Here is a 19,729-nt window from a genome sequence, read left to right as displayed (position 1 = left end):
GGCCCGGGGGGTCCCTGCTCCTCCTGTGGCTCCCCACGCGTGCCGGGGGTCTCTCCATCCCCCGTCGGTGGCGGTGCCGGGGGGGTCTGGCTGTTGCCCACCCCCACAAGCAGGACGAAGGAACCGGGGGATGAGCTGCCAGAGGCAATGCCCCGCCACTGCTGGTGATGCCCCGTGCGGGGGAACCTCTGTGGTCACAATTCACTGAAAAAGTCAAACCTTTAACGACAGGGGTGTAGCTGCTCTAACGCTGCTGCAGAACAGCTACAATATGATAACGTGTAGAATAGGTGCAGCTTTAATTTTATAAGACTCGGTTCATGAATTTTTAAAATTTTCTGATTAGCTCTGAAAGTAACGGCAACTTAAAGTTTTGATTTTCCATTATTTTCGATATCTGAATTTTTACAGCCATTTTCCCAGAAGCATAACCACTTTTTAAAAATTAAATTCAGATTTTTAAATAATGAAAGAGCAAATCTGCAAATCCCATCCTCAGCCTGTTTGGGTTTTCTGCTGTCGAGAAAGAGGATGAGGAGGGTGTGATGAGCACTCGTGCTGTGCTCCTTCACGTCCCCCCGGGTTTCAGCTCGGCGGCTGGAGCCCCACCACCTCCCGCTCAGCATGTGCAGGATGCTCAGGGAGGGGTGAATTAACAAATCTGGGACATTGGATCGGTTCTGTAGGGCAGAACAGTCACCCTGAGCCTGCTCCTGCTCTGACACAGTGCCGGTGGAGCTCCCTGCAACGTGATGGGCTGCGGGGAGAGGGGGGGCAGAGCTGTTTTCCCCGAGCACCCCGACATGCTGCCAACACCCCGGCTGGGCTCCGGCACCCGCGGCCAGACACGAGCAGAAAGGGCAGGAGCAGGTCTCGGGATCGTCGGGCTCCTCGCGCCTTTAGCCCCAGCTGGGCGCCTGCCCGGGGCCATTCACCCCACGAAACGCACCAGCAGCAAAGAACAGTCTCAGAAATCCTCCCCCTCCAGTGATGGGGCAGAGTGACGAGAGAGGCACCGGCAGCGAGATTCACCCGCTCGCACCACAGTAAATGGGAACAGCGTGTTCTCTGGAACAGTAAACTGTCCTGCCGGTTCCCGCTGGTTTATAGAGGGCGTCTGGCAACTAATAAAAGTGGAAAGTGTCCCAGGGACCTGACTGGGGCTCGTTACAGCTTGGCTCTGGCTCTCTCCCCAGCGGGCCGATGGCAGATCAGCGGGTGTGCGCGAATGGGGGTTTCCCGCTGGAGGACGCGGCTGGGCACCGCACGGGACCAGGCACAGAGCTGGGCACCGGGCTCTCCTGGGGAACGGCTTCACACATTGCAGCCAAACGAGACACCGGAGAAGTCCCAACACAATACAGAACCAAGGTTCCCATTCACTGCGGGATTTTTTAACAGACTTTTCATACTCTGAAACAAAAAGAGTAAACATCTAACTGAAAACCTTGCCAAGAAAAAAAACATGTCAGAAAACTCATGTTACTTCCCTGCTCTGAAATTTTTTTAGGTGCCAAAATTCGGGAAACCTGAAAACTGTTTATAAAGCGCCTCTGCTCTCCTCACCTCCCCAGGCTGCATTTTGGCAGTTCAACACCACCCAAGGAATCCAGCTTCACTCAAAAAATACAGCGCTGGTAAACTCTAAGCCTGCATCGGCATGTTACACGTGTGCTACACAACACAGAAAAGACGGTGTGACAAAACCTGACACGGGGCTGCCCAGAAGAGAGGCAGCTCTGGCAGCCCAGCACAGTCACCAGGGGAGAATGGATCAGGCTGACAAGTCTGAAACGGAGAACAAGAGATGACCGCTGTGCAAAAGAGAGAGGCTGCCCAGGAAAAAAAAAAACAGCCAAAGAAGCAAAGACAGCAGAAAGCTTTGTGGATCAACACCAATTCGAGCAGCCTGAACCCAGCTGAGGAAAGAAGAGGCAAAGACACGGACACTCCGAAAAGAATTATTCCCCCGAGGCATGGTGGTGAAAGGAAGGAGAAAACTGCACAAGTAGATACAGATAAGGGGAAGAAAGATGTTTTTCCCCTCAAAAAGAGAAGAGTTTGCATGTGAGGCTTTATCCAGCCCTGTCTCACACAGCCGGTGTTCCAGCTTTGGGACCTCTTTGCATTTTGTCCAGTGTTCTCCTGAGAGAAGAGGCTGCAGGAGTGCTGGAAGCGCACTTAGGCTGGACGGGCTGTTTTACGAAGAGTATATACCAAGCTTTAATAAATTTTACAAGAAAGCAACACTTTGATTCAATTTCTTACAAACCCCGTCACTTTCCATAGAATACGTTAACTGCACAAGGAACAACCTACAAAACTGGTTTTATTCTCAGGGTTGAGCTTGGTCGTGGCTCATCTTCCAACTGACAAGACTGGCTTCTGGACTCTGAATAATGACAGACTTGAGCAACAGCGACTGCCTCCAGGTAGAAGAGCTTCCAATCAGTCGATCTTTGTTGCACCTACCCTGTAATTTTAGATTCAGAATTGATTAAACTTTCTGAAAAAGCCAGTCATCTCACCGCCATGAAGCATGAACTGTCCACCACCTGGCAGAAGGTTTCTAGTCAGAAGCCAGCGCTGCTCGGCACACTCGAGGTCACCTGCACAGTTCGTGGTACATTTGGCTGAAGGACATCTTTCCTCGTTTCTGAAGATGGAGAAATGGAACAAGCCTTTCCTAGACAGAAACACTTATCAAAAGTTATTTAGAAATGAATTGCCCTAATCCCCAAAGACATTTTCATTGTCCTTGCAAAGTCTACAGTGAACTCAAGCTGAGCCAACGAGCGCAGCCCCGGAGCAGTGTCGGCGGCAGGGACGCAGCAGCTAACATTCCAGGCCTCTCATGGCAGCGACGCTGCTGGCCATTCTGCGGGGCACGCTCTTCGCAGCTTGCCGGTAGTCCTCTGGCTTTGCCTTCAACAGAGTGACAATATTCTGCAGCGTTCTTGACGGCTGAAGGCCGAGGGCATCCATCACGTTGATTAGATAATCTGTAAAATGGAGGATGAACACCTATTTGGACAGGTAACAGACACTGTGCGAATGGCACTTACTCTTTGCTCCCCGAATCCTGCCAGTGCCAGCTCAAAGCCACAGAGCACGGCAGCCTGGCTGGAATCTCCCTGTACTGACTGGGGTGTATTTTTGGTTCCTGTCCACTGCTTCAGACAACTGTCTGTTCTGCTCAGAGTGCTGAGACACATTCAGCCACGTTTCAGTACCTCCATACAACACCCTGGGGGTGGTCAGTCACCACGGTCACAGGTGAAGGCTTGAAATCACACCTGCACAGGCCAAGAGCTCGCAGCAAAGCTGGGAAGCTCTGCAGAGGTGACCGGCCGTCCAGGCAGGAGGGAGTTCCAGCTCACTGGTTCCAAGTCAGTTGGGGAATTAAGGATGGCAGGGAGAACGAGCAGCCAGCCTCTAATCCACTGCCTTGTTTTTAAAAAAAAAAAAAAAAAAAAAAAAAAGATTGCGGCTGAGCTGCCTGGCACTCCAGCACACTTAACGGCCAGCTCAGGGCAGACACTGCATCCTTGGTTTTGAGCTTGGCCGTGGGGAAGCCAGCGTCCATGATTTACAGCAAAGAAAGGACTAACTGGCATTTACAGTAGCTGTGGGGGTCTCGAGGTGACACTTTCATCAGCTTCAGATCGGAAAAAACTCATCTCCTCCCTATCCTGCAGGAACACCTTCCCCAACACCTTCCATCTGCCTTCCCTCGGTCACTCTGCCCGGCACAGGGGCAGGCAGAGAGGAACATGTGCCAGCTATGTCCCACTTCGCTGCTGAAAATTCCTCCCGTTGAAAGTAAATTAGTCACCTAGCAGCTTCCGAGCAGCGGGGCAGTAAGTTCACCACGCAGGAGAGCGGATCCTACAGGTTTTGTAAAAAAGGATGTGGGTCAGGGGCTCCACAGCGACTTTTGGCAGGGCTTTGGCTGATGTACCCCACTGCAGCTACCAAGGGAATGGAAGAAATCAACCAGCTGCCCCCTGAGTAACCCACTGGAGCCCTTTCCAATGGGCCCAGGACACGCTGCGTACCCTGTGTGACACACACCGGCAGCGCATGGCACTCTGATGAGGAGGCAGGGAGCAGGGCCACACCTGGAAAGATGACACACGGATCTTTCTCGCTAAGACTGGCTCGTAAAGGAATCCTCTCAGCTCAGAAGGATTCTGACTTCCGCCGCCAGAAACACGGGGCAGTGAGGAAGCAGGAGCACCCTCCGGAACATCACCCTTCCCTCCAGGAGGGATGTGACCCAACACTCTGCAGAGGAGCAGCTGTGAACCTCTCCACCGTGCAGGCATCAGATCAACATGCCCACGACTGAAGGAGAACCCCAGGCTGCATGTCTTTAATGTCCCGACAGAGGAGCCCGTGTGTGATGATAACAGCTCTCAGGACAACGTGTGCACCGACTTACCGATGTCTGTGGCGAGCTGCTTTGTGGAGTGTACGGTGAGCTCGGGTATCTGCAGGATGACCTCGCAGTACGTCTGCATCGTGGCCCTGGCGACGGAGCCCAGCCAGTAATCAGCCATGTTGTCCAGCTCAGGCACCTCATCCCCTGCACAGAAAACCCTCGTGAGCTGTCAGCAGCCTGGCTCACCTGCATTGGCCGGTTTTGTAACAAAACATAATGCATAAAATGCATAAACAGTTATCTGTTTTACGGTACTCATTAGGACTCAGAGCCTGTTGGTTGCTTCTGGAGCAATCAGCAGTTACGGCTCCTCCCCAATACTACGCAACACTGAAAGTCAGCGCAAGAGCCAACACACTTCCCGTGATTACTTCTGCAAGGTGTCATCTCCAAAGGGCTGACGGGCAACCAGGCTGGGACCAGGGCACTGCCTGGCAGACCCTAGAGCATCACCTTCCAGGGCTAGTTTACGATGACATGTTTCTTCCAAGCCCTAAAGGAATTCTGTGTTCAGTGTTTCAAGTTAGTGACCCATTAACCATGTAGATGCTTTAAGATGACAAAATAATTAATGCTAAAACCTAAAGAGCGTATTCTTGGAAGGCTACAGGAAGACTACAAATACCAAGCCCTACACTTCCATGACTGTCAGGGGAAACAAACACCGAGACTAACCACAGCAAGCCACGGTGCGCTGCCAACCTGTCGGGAAGCGGCACACAGCCACCGCCGTTAACTGCAGCAGGATTAATGACCCAGCAGGTAAGGTAAGCCACCTGAAGAATGAACACAAGCCAAAGCTCTGCTTGCTGCAAGAAATTAAGGAAAGACACACAGAAAGAAAACTCCTCGGTGCATTCTGGGGAGAAGAGGCACCTGGGCTGTAGCTGTCTCAGCCACCCACAGCACCCGCTGCCCTGCCTTCACGGCGGGGTTTAATCGGTGTGGTGGGTATCTAACCACTAAAGACCCGGGTGGCACTGGTAGCAGCAGTGGAGCTCTCATAGTTTTTCAGCTGGAGTTAATATAGAATGAAAAAGGAATTGAAATGAAGCGGTCAGCATTCCAGAACTGTGTCCCTACTGGGCAAGAACCTGACTACGGAGACTAGAACACACAGTCGGACCCTTAAGAAAATAAATTCCTAAAGATGCAAAACCTGTCCCAAACCAGACAGGCAGCAGAGCAGTTCCTCACCGTGGGCTCCTAACCTTTGCCACAGATGGGCACGGGATAGCTTGTCACACAGGTTATAACAGCAGTTTCTCCTGGATTTACAGAGAAAAGAGGCAGAGGAAAAAGTTGTTTACAAGTAAACAGCATTACTGTCGTGCTTGAGAACAAATAATCTATTCTGGAAGAAAGGAGCTCAGGGGCTCCTCTTTTTCTAGCAACAAATGAAGGGGCTGTGGCTCTCAGCAAGGACACAGAGGACTGCAGATTTTATACCACAAGTGACGAGTGTAAAATTAAGCTTACAAGATGCCCTCTCCAGATTCACTAGGGTCTGAAGCTGGGAAGCTTGACACTAGGCTAGCTCCTGGCAGCAGCTGCTGCAAGAATCCCAGCTGAGGTACTGTCTGGGGACAAGAACACGCCGTGTGATCACTATGCAGGGCTGTTTCTTCAGTAGGTGGGGACGTTACACAAGAGGCTTGGCCACCCCAACAACTCACCAGTTCTACTCATGGTCACAAGCTTCCTCGTTGCCTCGCTCCAGCACGCTCCTGCCAACTCTGTCACATAGCAGACCTCTTAGGAAGTTTATTTAAATCATTTTATTGATACATTTTTGAGATAAACTAGGCCAGAAGAAGTGAAGACTTTTCAGTGGGGTTAATGAATGGCAGCAGCCCTGCGGTGGAACCAGCGGGAAGGAGAGGGCAGGAGCAGAGCTGGAGCGAGGCTCCCCCTTCAGCAAGCTGTCAGACAGCCCCAGCCACTCCTGAGCTCACTCCAGCAGACAGGCTGGCAAGGAACAGAAGCCACAAAAGCTCACTTGAGCAGTCTTTCAGGCTGGATGGTTCAATGGTTCCCTTCAGAGTCTGGGAACTGACCCCACACACCTCCTGTTCATTCCCCGCACCCAGGATACGAACCAGTGCTCCAACCCCCGAACAGCTCCTGCACCCCAAACCACAGCTCCAGTGAACACCAAACAGACCGCGCTAAAGCTTCTCGTCCGAATCAAACTGAAAAAGTTTTACTCCTTATTCAGAGGCTCCTCCTGCGTATTACCAAGAGACTCTTGGAAAAAACAGCTGGACTAGACAGGCAATGGATCTCCAACAGCTTTGTTACCGTGCGACACTGCGCTCGCTCGGGGAATGTCAGACTGTAGCAGCTTTCCCCGGGCACTTCAAGTCTTTGTTTTCACCCTACCTTGCTCTGGGGGGTAGGGCAGCTTTCCAGCATGCAATGCCAGTTCCAAAGCTGAGTCCTCTTGAGTGACAAATGGCTCAAGGTGGAGAGGAAGCGACATGATGTATTGCCCAATCTAGAATAAAAGCACAAAGAGCTGAGTCACCGAACAAATGTGAAGCAAGCACTTTGCTGGAGAAGTCAGCTGCCAGCAATCCACACCTGAAAGCAGAAAGCTGAGCGTGACAGCAACTCCCTAACCTACATTTGCTCAGAAACAAATTGGCTCTTGCTCATCATTACACTTGGTACAAGAAATAATTTTTTGCAAGGTCAGAGAACCAGCCACAGAAACAATCATGTTAAGAAAAACCTGTACAGAGAACTGTTACTCCAAGCAAATCTTTGATTTTTGGAGTGTTCCCAGCAATTTATTTTCTAGAGCAGAATCTAAGAGACTGAACCAAACAGAACCACAGAAGAGGAAACACAGATGCAAGTGACAATAACATCATGAATTACAGAAACATATCACTCCCAAACAGGGACCGTGCTCCAAATTCACACCCATAAGCTACACAACTTCAGGCACACAACAAATCGTGCTCTGCTGATAAAGCGATGAACTGCTGCTAGAGAGAGGTGCAGATGGCATTCAATGCTCTGCCTCCCCACGACGGAGCACGCTCACTAACGGCTTTATCCTGAGCTCACACCACCTGCCTTCCACTCAGACACGCCACTGCCAGAAAGGGCTCATTGTTATTCCATCAGAAACAGAAACCAGGGAGCCACACGGGGATTAGAAGGCTAAGAGCTCAAGACTTTTACTTTGTAGTATGATTAAGTCACAAAACTGCCCTTGCCAGCTCTTACATTGCTGATGTATTCCAGAGGAGTCAGGCTGAAGTTGGGCAGGTCATCTGTCAGGGTCTCCCCAATGCCACCGGAATTCCAGCCCTGAAAGGCAAAGCGCAGAATGAAGCCATGACTTTCTGGAGCACAAAGTCTGTCAGTATTCTAGGAAGGGGTCACTCAGCGACATGAACTGTGACTACCCAGGGACTTCTAGAAAGCAGAACACAGCTGCTGAGCTGTCCTCCCTCAGGGCCAAACCATCCACTCCCTTTCCCCACAGCTCCCTGGGGAAACACGTGCTCCCACCAGCTGGAAAAGCAACCTCTCCAACAAGCAGCAGAGCCTGCAAACAGAGCTAGCTGTTGCGAATGCTGCGGGTGAAGGGAGAGAAACTTCTCCTCTGGCTGTAGCTCGTGGCAATGTGATACCAGAGGGAAACATTCTGGAAAGGGGAACAGTGAGCAGCACTGGGCTGTGCTCCACCCGAAGGTATCCGGCAGGCAAACCTCGCCAGCTGGGATCAGACCAATGTGCCCATTACCTCCATCTTTGGAACGAGCAAGAGTTGTTGTTTGATGCGAAGAAAAACAGAATCAAAAGCCAAGTGGTGTGCCAGCTGGTTGAGGCGGCTTAGGGCAGATCGCGACGAAGCCAACAGGTTGTGGTTACTCGTCCCTTTTTCCTAACACAGAGACGCAGAAAAATGTTTACATACATAAGTCATTAAGCTGACCACAGAGAAGCTACGTTAACATTCTTAAAGCAGTCTTTCTTAGCCATCCTAATACAGAAGAGCTTTCCTCTGCAGTGCCACAGCTTGTTTCCTTTGGGATGGCCTGTTCCATCCACTCAAGACAGAAACTGCGCAGTGCTCCCTGAAACGTAGAACAAAGACTCAGCACCACATTCCAGCCGTGCCAGGCACCAGTACAGGCTAGATCCTGAGAAGCCAGCAGAGAAGATGGCAAAACTGCCTTTTACTCAACAGGCACAACTACCTGACTCCCTGCAGGAACGAAGCAGAAGTTTTACGTGAAGGGTACTATGGAACCTGACTAAAGGTCTAAAGTCAAACATACAGCACTGAAGGCAGAACTGCACAAGCTGCAGGGAAATTAAGTGCAAAATAAATCAAAACATTTTGACCAAGTAAGAGACAGAATTCATAACCTTGACTTCACCACTATGTGTGACCAACAATGGCAAACACGACTCAGATCCACAAGAAGATAACCAGAGTCATTCTACCCCGTTCACAGATGCACGCATGAATGGCCCTGCAGAATTATATTTCAGAATGGCTGTGGCAGCAGAGCGTAAGTGGCAAAGAAAGTCTTGAGAGGCTGGTATGTGGGCTCCAGAATTTGAGATGGCTCCAACGCAAACTTCCCAATGCTTTCTGTGACAAAATCTCCCTCACCTGAACTGATAAGGGCACGTTCACAAAACACAGCCAGGATCTGGGGAGAGATGGAACGAGTCCAGACTTCTGGGCTTGTACATTTAATCTCTCAGCAGATCAGTCGGTGTCTCTGTGGAAGGCTTGGAACACAGCCCATCAAAAGGCTGCAGCTCAGGATGAAAAGTGATCAGGCTGCAGGGGGAATCCAGGTCTCATCTACAAATGTGGGCTCAACAGCATCCTGTGACAGAGGCAGGCTCTCCCAGGCACCCAAGCTACCTTTAGAGTGTAAAGCGTTTCCATAAGGCTGGCATACTCGGATGGATTCTCCTTCAGAAGATAATTGTATTCTTGCCAGGGATTCTTTACAGAGCTCTTCTTTTCTGCAGAACTGGTATCCTGAAAGCCAGAAAAACTGCAAGGGCTGTAGGAATCCGAGAGATACTTCCCAGCAGTTGATAAAATCCTGAAAACAAGTACACAAAAGTCACCAGGAAAATCCTCTGAAATCAGCACTGTTGTTCTCATGTTGGTCCAAAGACCAACGCTACCTCTAAATTACTTCAAGGGGGAGAGTATTCATTGGTGGCAGACGCTAGTTACAGCCAGCTCTCATGTCTACTGTGCAACCCAAAAACTGCAAAAACACTGAGATGAGAAAGAGAGGATGTCAGCAAATAGGGAACAAACGCAGCCCCCTGTGCACTGCCAGCCACCCTGCTACACACAGCACGGGCACAAGAGGCTGAACAGTGCCCTGCTTACAAGCAACAAAAGATCTACGTGCTGCCAGTGCTTGGCGCTCCTCAAGTTACAAGGAATCGATCACTTAAGGCACACCTAGATTCATTTCAGCAAACAATTTATGCCCCATGTCACAAGGGGGGTGAGAATCTTGCCAATTTGATCTGGTGGAAAATTCCTTCCTGACCCCAGTCCAGCCGCCCATTCGATGCCCAGCCAGGTATCCCAGAAAAAGGATTCTTGTGACTGTCTGGGCACACGGCTGAGTAGAACAGTCTGTGATCCATCTCTGACATTTCAAAAGCTGGGGAGGGCAGTGGGGGAAAATCACACCGCCCCTGCTTTCCCTCCGTGGTCTAGATAATAAAAGCACCTTGGGGTTTGTTTTCTTCCAGCTTGGTCCCTATGCTGACAGCTCATGAATTAAGCTCAGCCACGCTCACCTGTTGGCCAGCTGCTGCTCAAAGTCTCCACACTGACGAAGGAGCTCACCGCAAGTAGTAATTATCCTGGGAAGGAACACAACAAAAACACACATCGTGAGATCTGAGGCAGATAATGCCAGACCCCCCCAGACAGCCCATCTCAGACACGTGTCACGTAATTATAAAATGCAATAACCAAACCGCAGTGCCCAGGGGACCCATCTGTCAAGAGTTAATTCAGCCATTAACTCTGCAGCTGTTTGAGAACACACTGAGGGTTTTTTGCCCCACAGCCCCATCCACATGCTACTTCTTGTCCTCATGGCTAAGGCCAGCTCAGTGTCACTGGGAAGAAATTCAGAGCGCTGCTGATATTTCAAGTGATAGGAGATGCTCCAGACAGGGTGGGGAGCCCCACAGCACCTACTGTGCCAGCAGCAACGTGAAACCCCATCGCTAACACTAATGCTCCCAGCAGTGCCACAGCTAATGGGCACAGCCCTGCATTCTGCCCTAAGAACTGCTGTAAACTGACCCCAAGTCATGTCCTTCCAACTTTGACAGAAAAATCAGTTCTGAGCCGGGAAAAAAAAAATCCCCTTTACCGGACAGAGTTTTGGAATGCAGTCCAGTCCTCCTGGAAAAGGGGATCTGACAGGACATCATCCAGTTTACATTTCTTCCGTACAGACTGCAATGTGTTTGTGAAGTCAGATGTGTACCTGCATGAGGAACGGAGAAGGGGTAAGCACCAGCATAAGGGGGAACAAGCTGGAGAGCAGCAAACTGCACATCCTGCGATTTGCTCACTTGGTCCTGCACAAGGGCCACATAAGAAGCAGAACTATTAAAGGAGGAGTTCAGAAGAGACACAGTTGTCCCAGTCCGAACACACGGATGTGAAGAGCTGGTCAGCCACAGCCCACCAGGCCTGCAGCAGAAGACAGGGAGAAACGCACAGTAACAGGTACTGTGTGGCTACTTCAGTTTGTTGCCTGTGGGTTACCAGGATCTCTCCACTCCCACGAGGAGGTATGAGTAACACATTTTTGTTACCACTGCACTAATCCCATCTCCTAGGAAAGACCACAAAAAGTTTACAAGGCTACTGCTACTTCACCATCACTTGGCCCTTACTCCAGGAACACGGTGACAACAATCTCATAAATTTTTCTCAGCTACTCCCCAGATGGGAACATGGATAAAAATGAGAACATTTTGTTTTCCCCACACTGCCTTTTTTTTTTTTTTTAATAATGCCCATAAGCTGGAGGCATGCACGCTGCTCTGTAATTGCCTATAAAGAAGGTGAGCTCAGAGGAGCGTGCTTTCCTCTTCCCCACAGGGCAGCATGGTCACAGTTTGATTTATACCTTGTGAGCAGCTCTTTCGATATCAGGAGAGAATAAGGAGGTAACCATTGCTGGAATATGACTGAAGCAGGCTGTCCCTGATACTTTAAGACACGAACTTATACAGGTAGATCTGAACATGAGGTCCCTTGTCCCACAAGCACACATTTCCTCACTGGGCTGTACGTTCATCAGCCTCATTTGTCTTTGCCTTACTCTGTTCTGGGAAACATTTTTCCCTGCAAAAGTATTCATGAAAAATGAAAATTCAGTCCAACCAGAACAGAAAATGGCGGAGAAAAGTCTTCCATTTAGCCACAAAAAGCTCCGACTTTTCCCCCAAGGAGCAGTCACTGCCTGGAGGAGGTGGTGGGAGGGGATGTCAGTGGTTCACGGTTATGGTTAGAGACACTTTCTGCTCCCAGCCATTCCTCATGAACCACAGTCCTTGGCCACAAACCGAACACTTGCTACTCCCTCAGGACAGGAGCAGCAGCGTAACCCAAAGCACCTTACTTTGTGAACAGAGCCTTCAGGGCCCTCAGGAGCCCGCACACTCCCAACCCGTCCGTGAGCTTAACGCAGCTGTCGATGGCTCCCGAAGCCAGGGTGAAGAGCTTGCTGACGGAATGGCTCAGCTCCTGCACACAGTCAATGACCTCCCAGTGCTCCTAAACAACAAGAAGAACAACACCGTTGGGCTCGACTCTTCCTTCTGCGAGTGTCCAGGCCCCAAGGACACCTTGTGCAACATACCACGCTCTCGGTACCCTCCAGTCTTGTGACACACGCCCAGAACAATGCTGGTCACTTCCCCCTGCCTGCACTGGGACCGCCGCTAAAAGCCAGGCTGACAAATCCCACCTCTAACAGTTCTGCCACCAACAGAATCTTCCACAAAAAGGACCTTCCTCCCCCAGCCTTGCTCTTAACAAATTCTGTCGATCCCGAAGGAGGCTCTGGGTTGATAGTAGTATTTTGGGGACGTCTTTCTCCAGCAGATCCACACTATGCCAGTTACTGGAGGAAGGAGCTATCTCCAACCCCACCTTGCTGCTGAAATTAACTTTATTTCTTAAACAAAATTTACTTAGCAGTACCAAAACAGACTGCAAACAGGAAACATTACTAAAAAATTACAGGAGGAAAGAGAGCAATAACAAGGGCAAAACCCCTTGTACTCAGCAGATGCTTCAGGCTCTCCCTGGGTAGCGGAACAGAGGCTGCTGCCTTACCAAGGGCACAGCGCTGATCTGAATGAGGAGGTTTTCTTCTTCCAGGTCTCCATACTCCAGTTGATAGGGCTTGTATGGACCGTACACCGCTTCCACCAGTTCCATTACTTTTACCAGGTTCTGCTCCTCTACAAAGAATCAGATGTTTAGTCCACAAATAGATGAACGTGCTGCTCAAAAACTTGTTCCAAGCAACACGCGGCAGTTCTGCAATTAGAGCACGCTGCCTACACAGGCTTGGAATGCTGCCCAACAGCTTTAGGTCTCAGCTGCACAGACTTTTTCTAACTTTTTTAAAAACAAGGTTATTATGCCTACCTGCTTCCTAAAACCAAGATGTTCTACCTCAACAAGTGCCTCAATAAAATTATCACTCACTGCTCCAAAACAGCCTGGGTGATAAAAATCTATTAAACATTCCAACCTACAGCAGAAGGAAAATACTGAAACCACTTGAGAAGCAAAACACATTACTCCCACAACTTAAAACAGGGGCAATCCTCATTTACCAGAAAGTCTGGTTCATACTCAGAATAATGACACTACCTCAATTCACTAGCACTACCACTTCATGGTGTTCACCAGCCAGAGCTGACCCTGGACCGCGACCTGAGCATCTCGGCACCATCCTGCTGAGCAGGGAGCTGCAAACCCAAACAAAAATCAGGTCTGAAGGATTATTTCTCAAATCAGAACTGGACACCAGCTGTTATCATGAAGTTTTGCCAAACTCAAACTAGCAGCAAACCAGAATTCCTTTGAATCCTGGATGTAAGAAAAAACCTTTCACCCCCTAAGCCATGGAGCAGGCAGTCCCACGCCTGTGCTGTCTCCACGGGACCAAGACCAGACTGGACCATACCCCGAGTAACACGGTCTGACCTCATAGTGGACCTTGTTTGGAGCAGGAGGTTCGACTAGGCCACCTCCTGAGGTCCCTTCTAACCCGAATTATACTGTGAATCATAACTGAACCCTCCCTTCACATACACGCACGCAGGAACTGGTCTGACCCTGCTCTGCTGAGTCACCTGGCCTCTCCATCCTTGAGATACTTCTCTTCCCAAACATCGTACCCCACAGCAAAAGAGATGGAAATAAAGAATTTTTTTAACACACTCAGATAACAGTTCAGCAGGTGTCTTCCTATTCCGTCATCTTCTAGAATTTGGCATCATTTCCCAAGTTGTTTTTAATAATTTCTATTACAGACTAAGCTAAGGCAAGGACAGAAAATGACTGACAGGAGTACGCAGTCACAGACACCAGAACCAGACACAATGACAGTCAGGCTCCCCGAACTGCCCAGTAATCATCATTTACACGATCAAGTAAGAATCTGGGTTTAAATAGCTCCAGACAATGTTATGAGGAACCAAACGCAGGAAACACAGCATTAGGAATGCTCCATTAGCTTTAATTCATGATTTTCCTACCAGGTTAATAAAGGACCATAAACAGCCAACAGTTCAAGTCAGGCACGAACCCATGTAAACACAGCACCGTGCCACTTGGTGGTTTGCGGGAATTATTCATCAGGTCTTGACCAAAATGAGATGACAAACATCCCAGGGTAAGGAAAGCACAGCACCGAGGATGCTGCTAGGGAAAAAACTACCAACAGCTCAGAAATAATGCTTGGCTCTGCATTTTCACTTGGTTAAAACCTAAGCCAGCAGCAGCAGAAAAACTACAAAATAAAAATTAAGAACCCACTGGGCGCAGCTTTCAAGCAGGTTTTCTCTTGTTTAGTAAGGTGTGACTGAATTCCAGGTAAGTCCTCAACTCTTGTGCTTTGTGATCTTTCACAATGGGTTTCACAGATAACTTCCCGAGAGACATTTCCTCGTCCATTAGACAGAAGCAATACTAATGCTCGTAAAAGGAAAAGTGCTAAATATTATTTACCCAAGACAGCAAGCATGTTCAGAACAGGTCTGCTTCAGTAAACTCATTCACGATTGTGTCAATATCTTTAGTGCAAGATACACATGTCCACACACACAGAGGTGGAAACACCACGAAACTGCTCAACACTGTATAAGACATAATCCCTCCCTCCATGTAAAACTAAACAAAATCCCACAGCAGAACTTCACAGAGGAGTTGACAGAACAAAACGACAGAACTCGGTGCAAGAGCCTTACTCAGGTTGGGCAGCATCGCTACCTCCAGCCCTTTTGCGAAGTGGACGGTGGCCTCGTAGAGCTCCAGGAGCTTGTTCAGCTTGGTGTCCTGGGCCGCTCTCTCCATGGCCGTGCTGAGGCACACCGGGATGGAAGGCACCAGCGCGCCCAGGGTTTGAATCAACAACACAGTCACAATTTCATGGGGGTTCTTGAACACCTGCGGTAACAGAAGAGCTATTAGCAAAAGCAGGTTATCTCAGAGGAACAGACAGCTCCCAGAGAGAGCTCCACGGTGCACAAACCACAGGTCACTGCCTCAGCAAAGACTGACTGTCCCACTCCAAAGCGAGCAGGTCCTGTCTGTCCCCTCCTGAGCACGTGCCGCTGCCCGGCTGGCAGACGCAGCACCACTTCCAGGGGCAGTCCTGCCCGCTGGAGTCTCCCTTACGCCCTCGCCACAGACACCTGGGCTCCTGAGACACCGACAGGAGTGGCAGAAGAGACGGGTCTGCAAATGCTGCCAGCAGAGAGGCAGCTGCCCCAGCCCGGGAGTGAGGAGCTGGGAGAGAAAGCAGCAGCAGCCCAGCCTGGACTTGTTCATGCCCAGCACAGAAAACTCTGTTGGGCGTGTGCTTCTTTCTATTAAAGAATTAATATAAAATCACCTCTTGGTGAGAGACAGTGATATACAGATCAAGAAGATTATATTTTGTGCACTAACAGATCATAGAGAGCTCAGATGACATGAGCTCCCATCCAAAAGGGAACAAAGCAAATTTCAGAAACCTTGCAAGGGGTAAAAAACCCAAAAAGTTTTTGCTAAGACTGCAAGAACCTTGCTGACCGAGCATGCGGGACAGCCTGACTCCAAGAGCCCAGGTCAGTACACATTTGCTGTTGAACTGTGCTTTGAATACAGCACCCAAGGAATTAGAAGACAGGTACAGCTCAAAAATGGAACTCACAGAACACAGGCACTACAGTAACTCAAACCCACCTGCTGTTTCTCTCTCACAATCCCACTCCAAAGAATACCTGCTAAAATGTCAGCTGACATCTGACTGGTAATTCACATCGAGTCATTAGGCAGAAAAAATACATTTCAAGGAAGCGCCGAGGTCCTCGGCAGCAGAGGCCCAGCACGGGCACCGGGCTTCACAGCACACAGATAAGAATCTCTTACCCTTCATGGATGAAAAACTCTTACAGGCTCAACAATATGAACTTATTTCTTCATTTCACTAAAGGACAATAACTTTTTTTGGATCCTACGTTATTTTTGGCAGAAAAACAAGCACTCAGACTCCAGCGGGTGACAGCAGAAACCCTCGATATCTTACACAGAGTGACAGGGATCAGCCCAACGTGACCTTGAGGCCCAGTGATAAAGCAATTCAGGCATTTCAAATGTCTCGCAAGAGAACACATTTGCAACACCAACAAATTAGATTTAACTTAAGATACAGATGAAAGTGATAGAGCAGCTTTACTGTCAACAACACAGCAACCTCGTTGTTGCTGGAATATCAGAAATCGAATCTCGTCTGCGAGAGCTGGACAAGAAACGGAAAGTAGGCTGCAAGCCCCGTCTTGCGCTGATAAGGCACAGAGCAGAACTCCCGGAGCAAGCGTCGATGAACTGTTCTGAGCTTCAGGAGCACAAAGAGAGCGTGCTCAATGCCATCTCCTCCCACACCCTGCCCCAGTATGGAACAGCCACCGCACCTGAGCTGCCCACTGAAGCTGCGAGTGCCAGGTCCCAAGGAGTGTGTCATACAGCTCCGTCAACTGGCGATTTAAGCTTAAGTCACTTTGGCAGAGGTCCTGCCACACTGCCACCAGCTGCACCTGCAGGGGAATAAGAACCACTGTAAGGAGGAGAAGTGACAGTCCCCAGATCCAGCTTTTGCTGCTTCAAACCAAGAACTTCCCCTGCAAAGCGCTTTTGCTAAAGCACAACGCCCACCCTTGCTCCTCTCTCCAGATTTCAACACCACATGTTGCTATAATTCAGCACCACTGAGGGAAGTGACTTTCAGCATGAAGCTAGAGGCTTCTCAGTTATTCAAAGGTTTAATTAACATTGGTATTTTACTCATAAAATGAGACTGTAACTGATACCTTCACATAATAGTTGAAATACTTGGCAAGCCCTAGCCTTGAACTTAATCCTCAGAAGTCACAGTCATGAGAGATCTTTTGAGGATCAGGTTATGGCTACAGAACTGTCTGGAATTCCAACTTTTAATCTCACCTGAAAAGAGTTTACACAAGTCAGCAGCTGGCAGGCTGCAGCAATAAAGTTATTACTGACACAGCCGCATCCAAGAAAAGCAAAAGCAAAGCTCTAAGGCACAGAGAAATCAAGCAGAACGGACATATCCTACGTCTACTGCAGGAAGGAACACAAAGCCCCGAACGGAGAATTACTCCTGAAACACGGGGAGTAACCAAAGTTGCTAAGGGCCAGAAAGAGAAGTCAGAGAATGAAACATGGACAAGAGAACCCTTGCTCCACGTAACGGGAGGGTGCCGTACCTGATGTGGCAGCTCCCCCTACAGCCCAAGCCAAGCCAGAAGTCAAATTTTTATTCTTTGATGATATTAAAATATTACCAAGATACATACCTTGTGACATTTATAATAATAAGCAAGAAGCTGGGGCATCCGATCAATTTCTGTGAAAACTTTAACAAATGTTTTTGCCTGATCTAAACAAAACAAAACAAGAGGCAGTTAACCAGCAGCCTCAAAGCTGAGGGCAAGATGTCAGTCCAACTGAGTATGAGAACCCTTCTTAAAAGGGAAGAACGCACAATAGCCTGTACAGAAAGACACACGGTCACCTTTTGTTTGCTTATCTTCTCAAACAGGAGCAGCACTGCCTCAAACCCCCACTCAAACAAGAACAGGTAGCAGTCAGAAGGAATTAACAATAATCTCCTAAAGCAGAGTTTATAAAACATCTTTTACAAGGCAGTAAGGAGTCAGAACATTTCCAAACAAATTTCCTTCTTGATTACAACACCAAGCTGCAACAGAAATTCCCAGCAGCACTATGATAACACAAAACCAGAAGCCTTCTGCTTACTTGAGCAGCACTTCCCACTTGGATAGCATCTGTGGCACAACTAAACTACGACAGCCCTGCCTCAGCACCTCCATTTCACACGTCTGCAGGGCCTATAAAACCAGCTCATGTTTTCTGTGTTTGCCGCAGTGGCCACAGGTACACCAAACTGCAGGAAAATCAAAGATGCACCAGACTGCAGGCAGCTGCGGAGCACGTAACGTTTAATGGCATCTGGCTCTACCAGAAAACACAGACAACCCAGCACCAGGAGCCTTCAGGACAGCAACTCCCCTTCAAACAACATTTTATTTTTTAAAAAAATTAAACTTGGCACTGATAGCAAACGACACCGAGCCTTACTGACCTACAGACTGGGAGTTAAAAGCAGCAACGATCTGAGGGCTGGCCATGGCCTCTAGTCGGTTCTTCAGAGCCTCAAGGTGCACGCACTTCTCGGAGTAATCCGGGGTATCCACAAGCATGGCCAGGCTGCTCTGCATACTCGTTAGCTTGGCCGAAATCACAGACACATCCTGCCGCCAGCGAAAGGCAACCCAGTTACTGAACACGGCCTTAGAAAGCATCAACACCAGTTTCATAGTGACATTTTACAAACAGGTGCATGTTTTAAAGTCACTTCAAAAACCTACTTTTAAATGCAGTTTCCCTGGAAAGCTAAAGGCACACGACAAAAAATAATAACCACCTGTGTTTTAAGAGTCTCTTCAATGTCTGCACTTAATGTGCTCCATTTGTCTGCTTCCTGAAGTGACTCGGCAGCCAGCTGCATTCTGGATTTCACTCGGTCAATCTCTACTAGGACCTGAAGGAAAAACAAAAAAAAAAAATGTTGCCCACTGAAACAAAAGATTATGCCACAGAGACTTACGGGAGTTATGGGTGGGTTGTATTTTTAAAATTGGGTGAAAAGATCATGCTATTACAAGGAGAAAGCAGTTGTTAGAAAGAGCTAGAGATATTAAATCAAGTTCCAAAGTCAAACAACAAAAGGTTAGTTTGAATTCTGGATTCGTACTCCTAGTGTCCACTTTGCCTGAAAAATGCTCTGCAGCTCAGCTAACAACGGGCAGAAATCTGGGCAGAAATCAGCATCCCCAGCCAGGTAACAGCCCCTCTGCCTGAGCTGAAACACCATCAGCTGCTCCAAATGAAATGAGGACGGTGCTGGGCTGTGTCACACCCCCTTTTCTGTTAAAATAAATGGTTTTGTCTATGCTGAGGTTCACAAGCTTGTTTAATACAAACAAGTCTGGAAACTAGAATTTCACAAGTTGCAGATAAGTCCTAGGTAAGACAAGAACCCACCTGCATTGACTGAGCTGTGTCTTCTTCAAATTTCTTGATGTCTTCTTTCACGAGGATCATTTGCTCCTTCAGGAACGTTGCCTCCTGCTTCAAGACTTCCACTTCCCGCAGGACTCGGGGCATGTTCTGGAGGGCCTGGTGGCTTGTTTCTGCAGAAACACCGAGCAGCCCAGTGAGGAGGGCCCAGAGCCTCGCAGAAACGAGGGAGGTGTTCAGAAATCCTGTCTAACCCTCAATGCTCATAAAAACCCCCAAACCACAACGCAAAACACCACAGGACAAAACTTCAGTTCTATCTTTAGAATTTAACTATGTGCTTTACCATGGAACCACGGAATCATTCAGGCTAGAAAACACCCTGAAGATGATCGAGTCCAGCC

At 48.9% G+C, this 19,729-nt stretch overlaps 1 protein-coding gene across 1 annotated transcript; it reads right to left on the bottom strand.

Moving 5' to 3' along the window:
- Nucleotides 1-2,682: 2,682 nt before the first annotated feature.
- On the bottom strand, nt 2,683-19,493 carry COG7 (component of oligomeric golgi complex 7). The gene is made up of 16 exons (XM_010075016.1): nt 19,350-19,493; nt 18,730-18,846; nt 18,388-18,556; nt 17,579-17,661; nt 16,676-16,798; nt 14,969-15,167; nt 12,822-12,949; nt 12,103-12,257; nt 10,840-10,956; nt 10,253-10,318; nt 9,345-9,531; nt 8,205-8,345; nt 7,682-7,765; nt 6,827-6,941; nt 4,445-4,588; nt 2,683-3,002 (listed from the first exon to the last, which is right to left on the bottom strand). Exons 1-16 carry the CDS (start codon nt 19,470-19,472, stop codon nt 2,836-2,838), a joined length of 2,118 nt encoding a protein of 705 aa, XP_010073318.1. The 5' UTR covers nt 19,473-19,493; the 3' UTR covers nt 2,683-2,835.
- Nucleotides 19,494-19,729: the final 236 nt, after the last annotated feature.

Source organism: Pterocles gutturalis, unplaced genomic scaffold (assembly GCF_000699245.1).
Source record: "Pterocles gutturalis isolate BGI_N339 unplaced genomic scaffold, ASM69924v1 scaffold4022, whole genome shotgun sequence".
NCBI lineage: Eukaryota > Metazoa > Chordata > Aves > Pterocliformes > Pteroclidae > Pterocles > Pterocles gutturalis.
The sequence above is the reverse complement of the archived record's forward strand: the minus strand, read 5'-3'. Positions and strand labels throughout refer to the sequence as shown.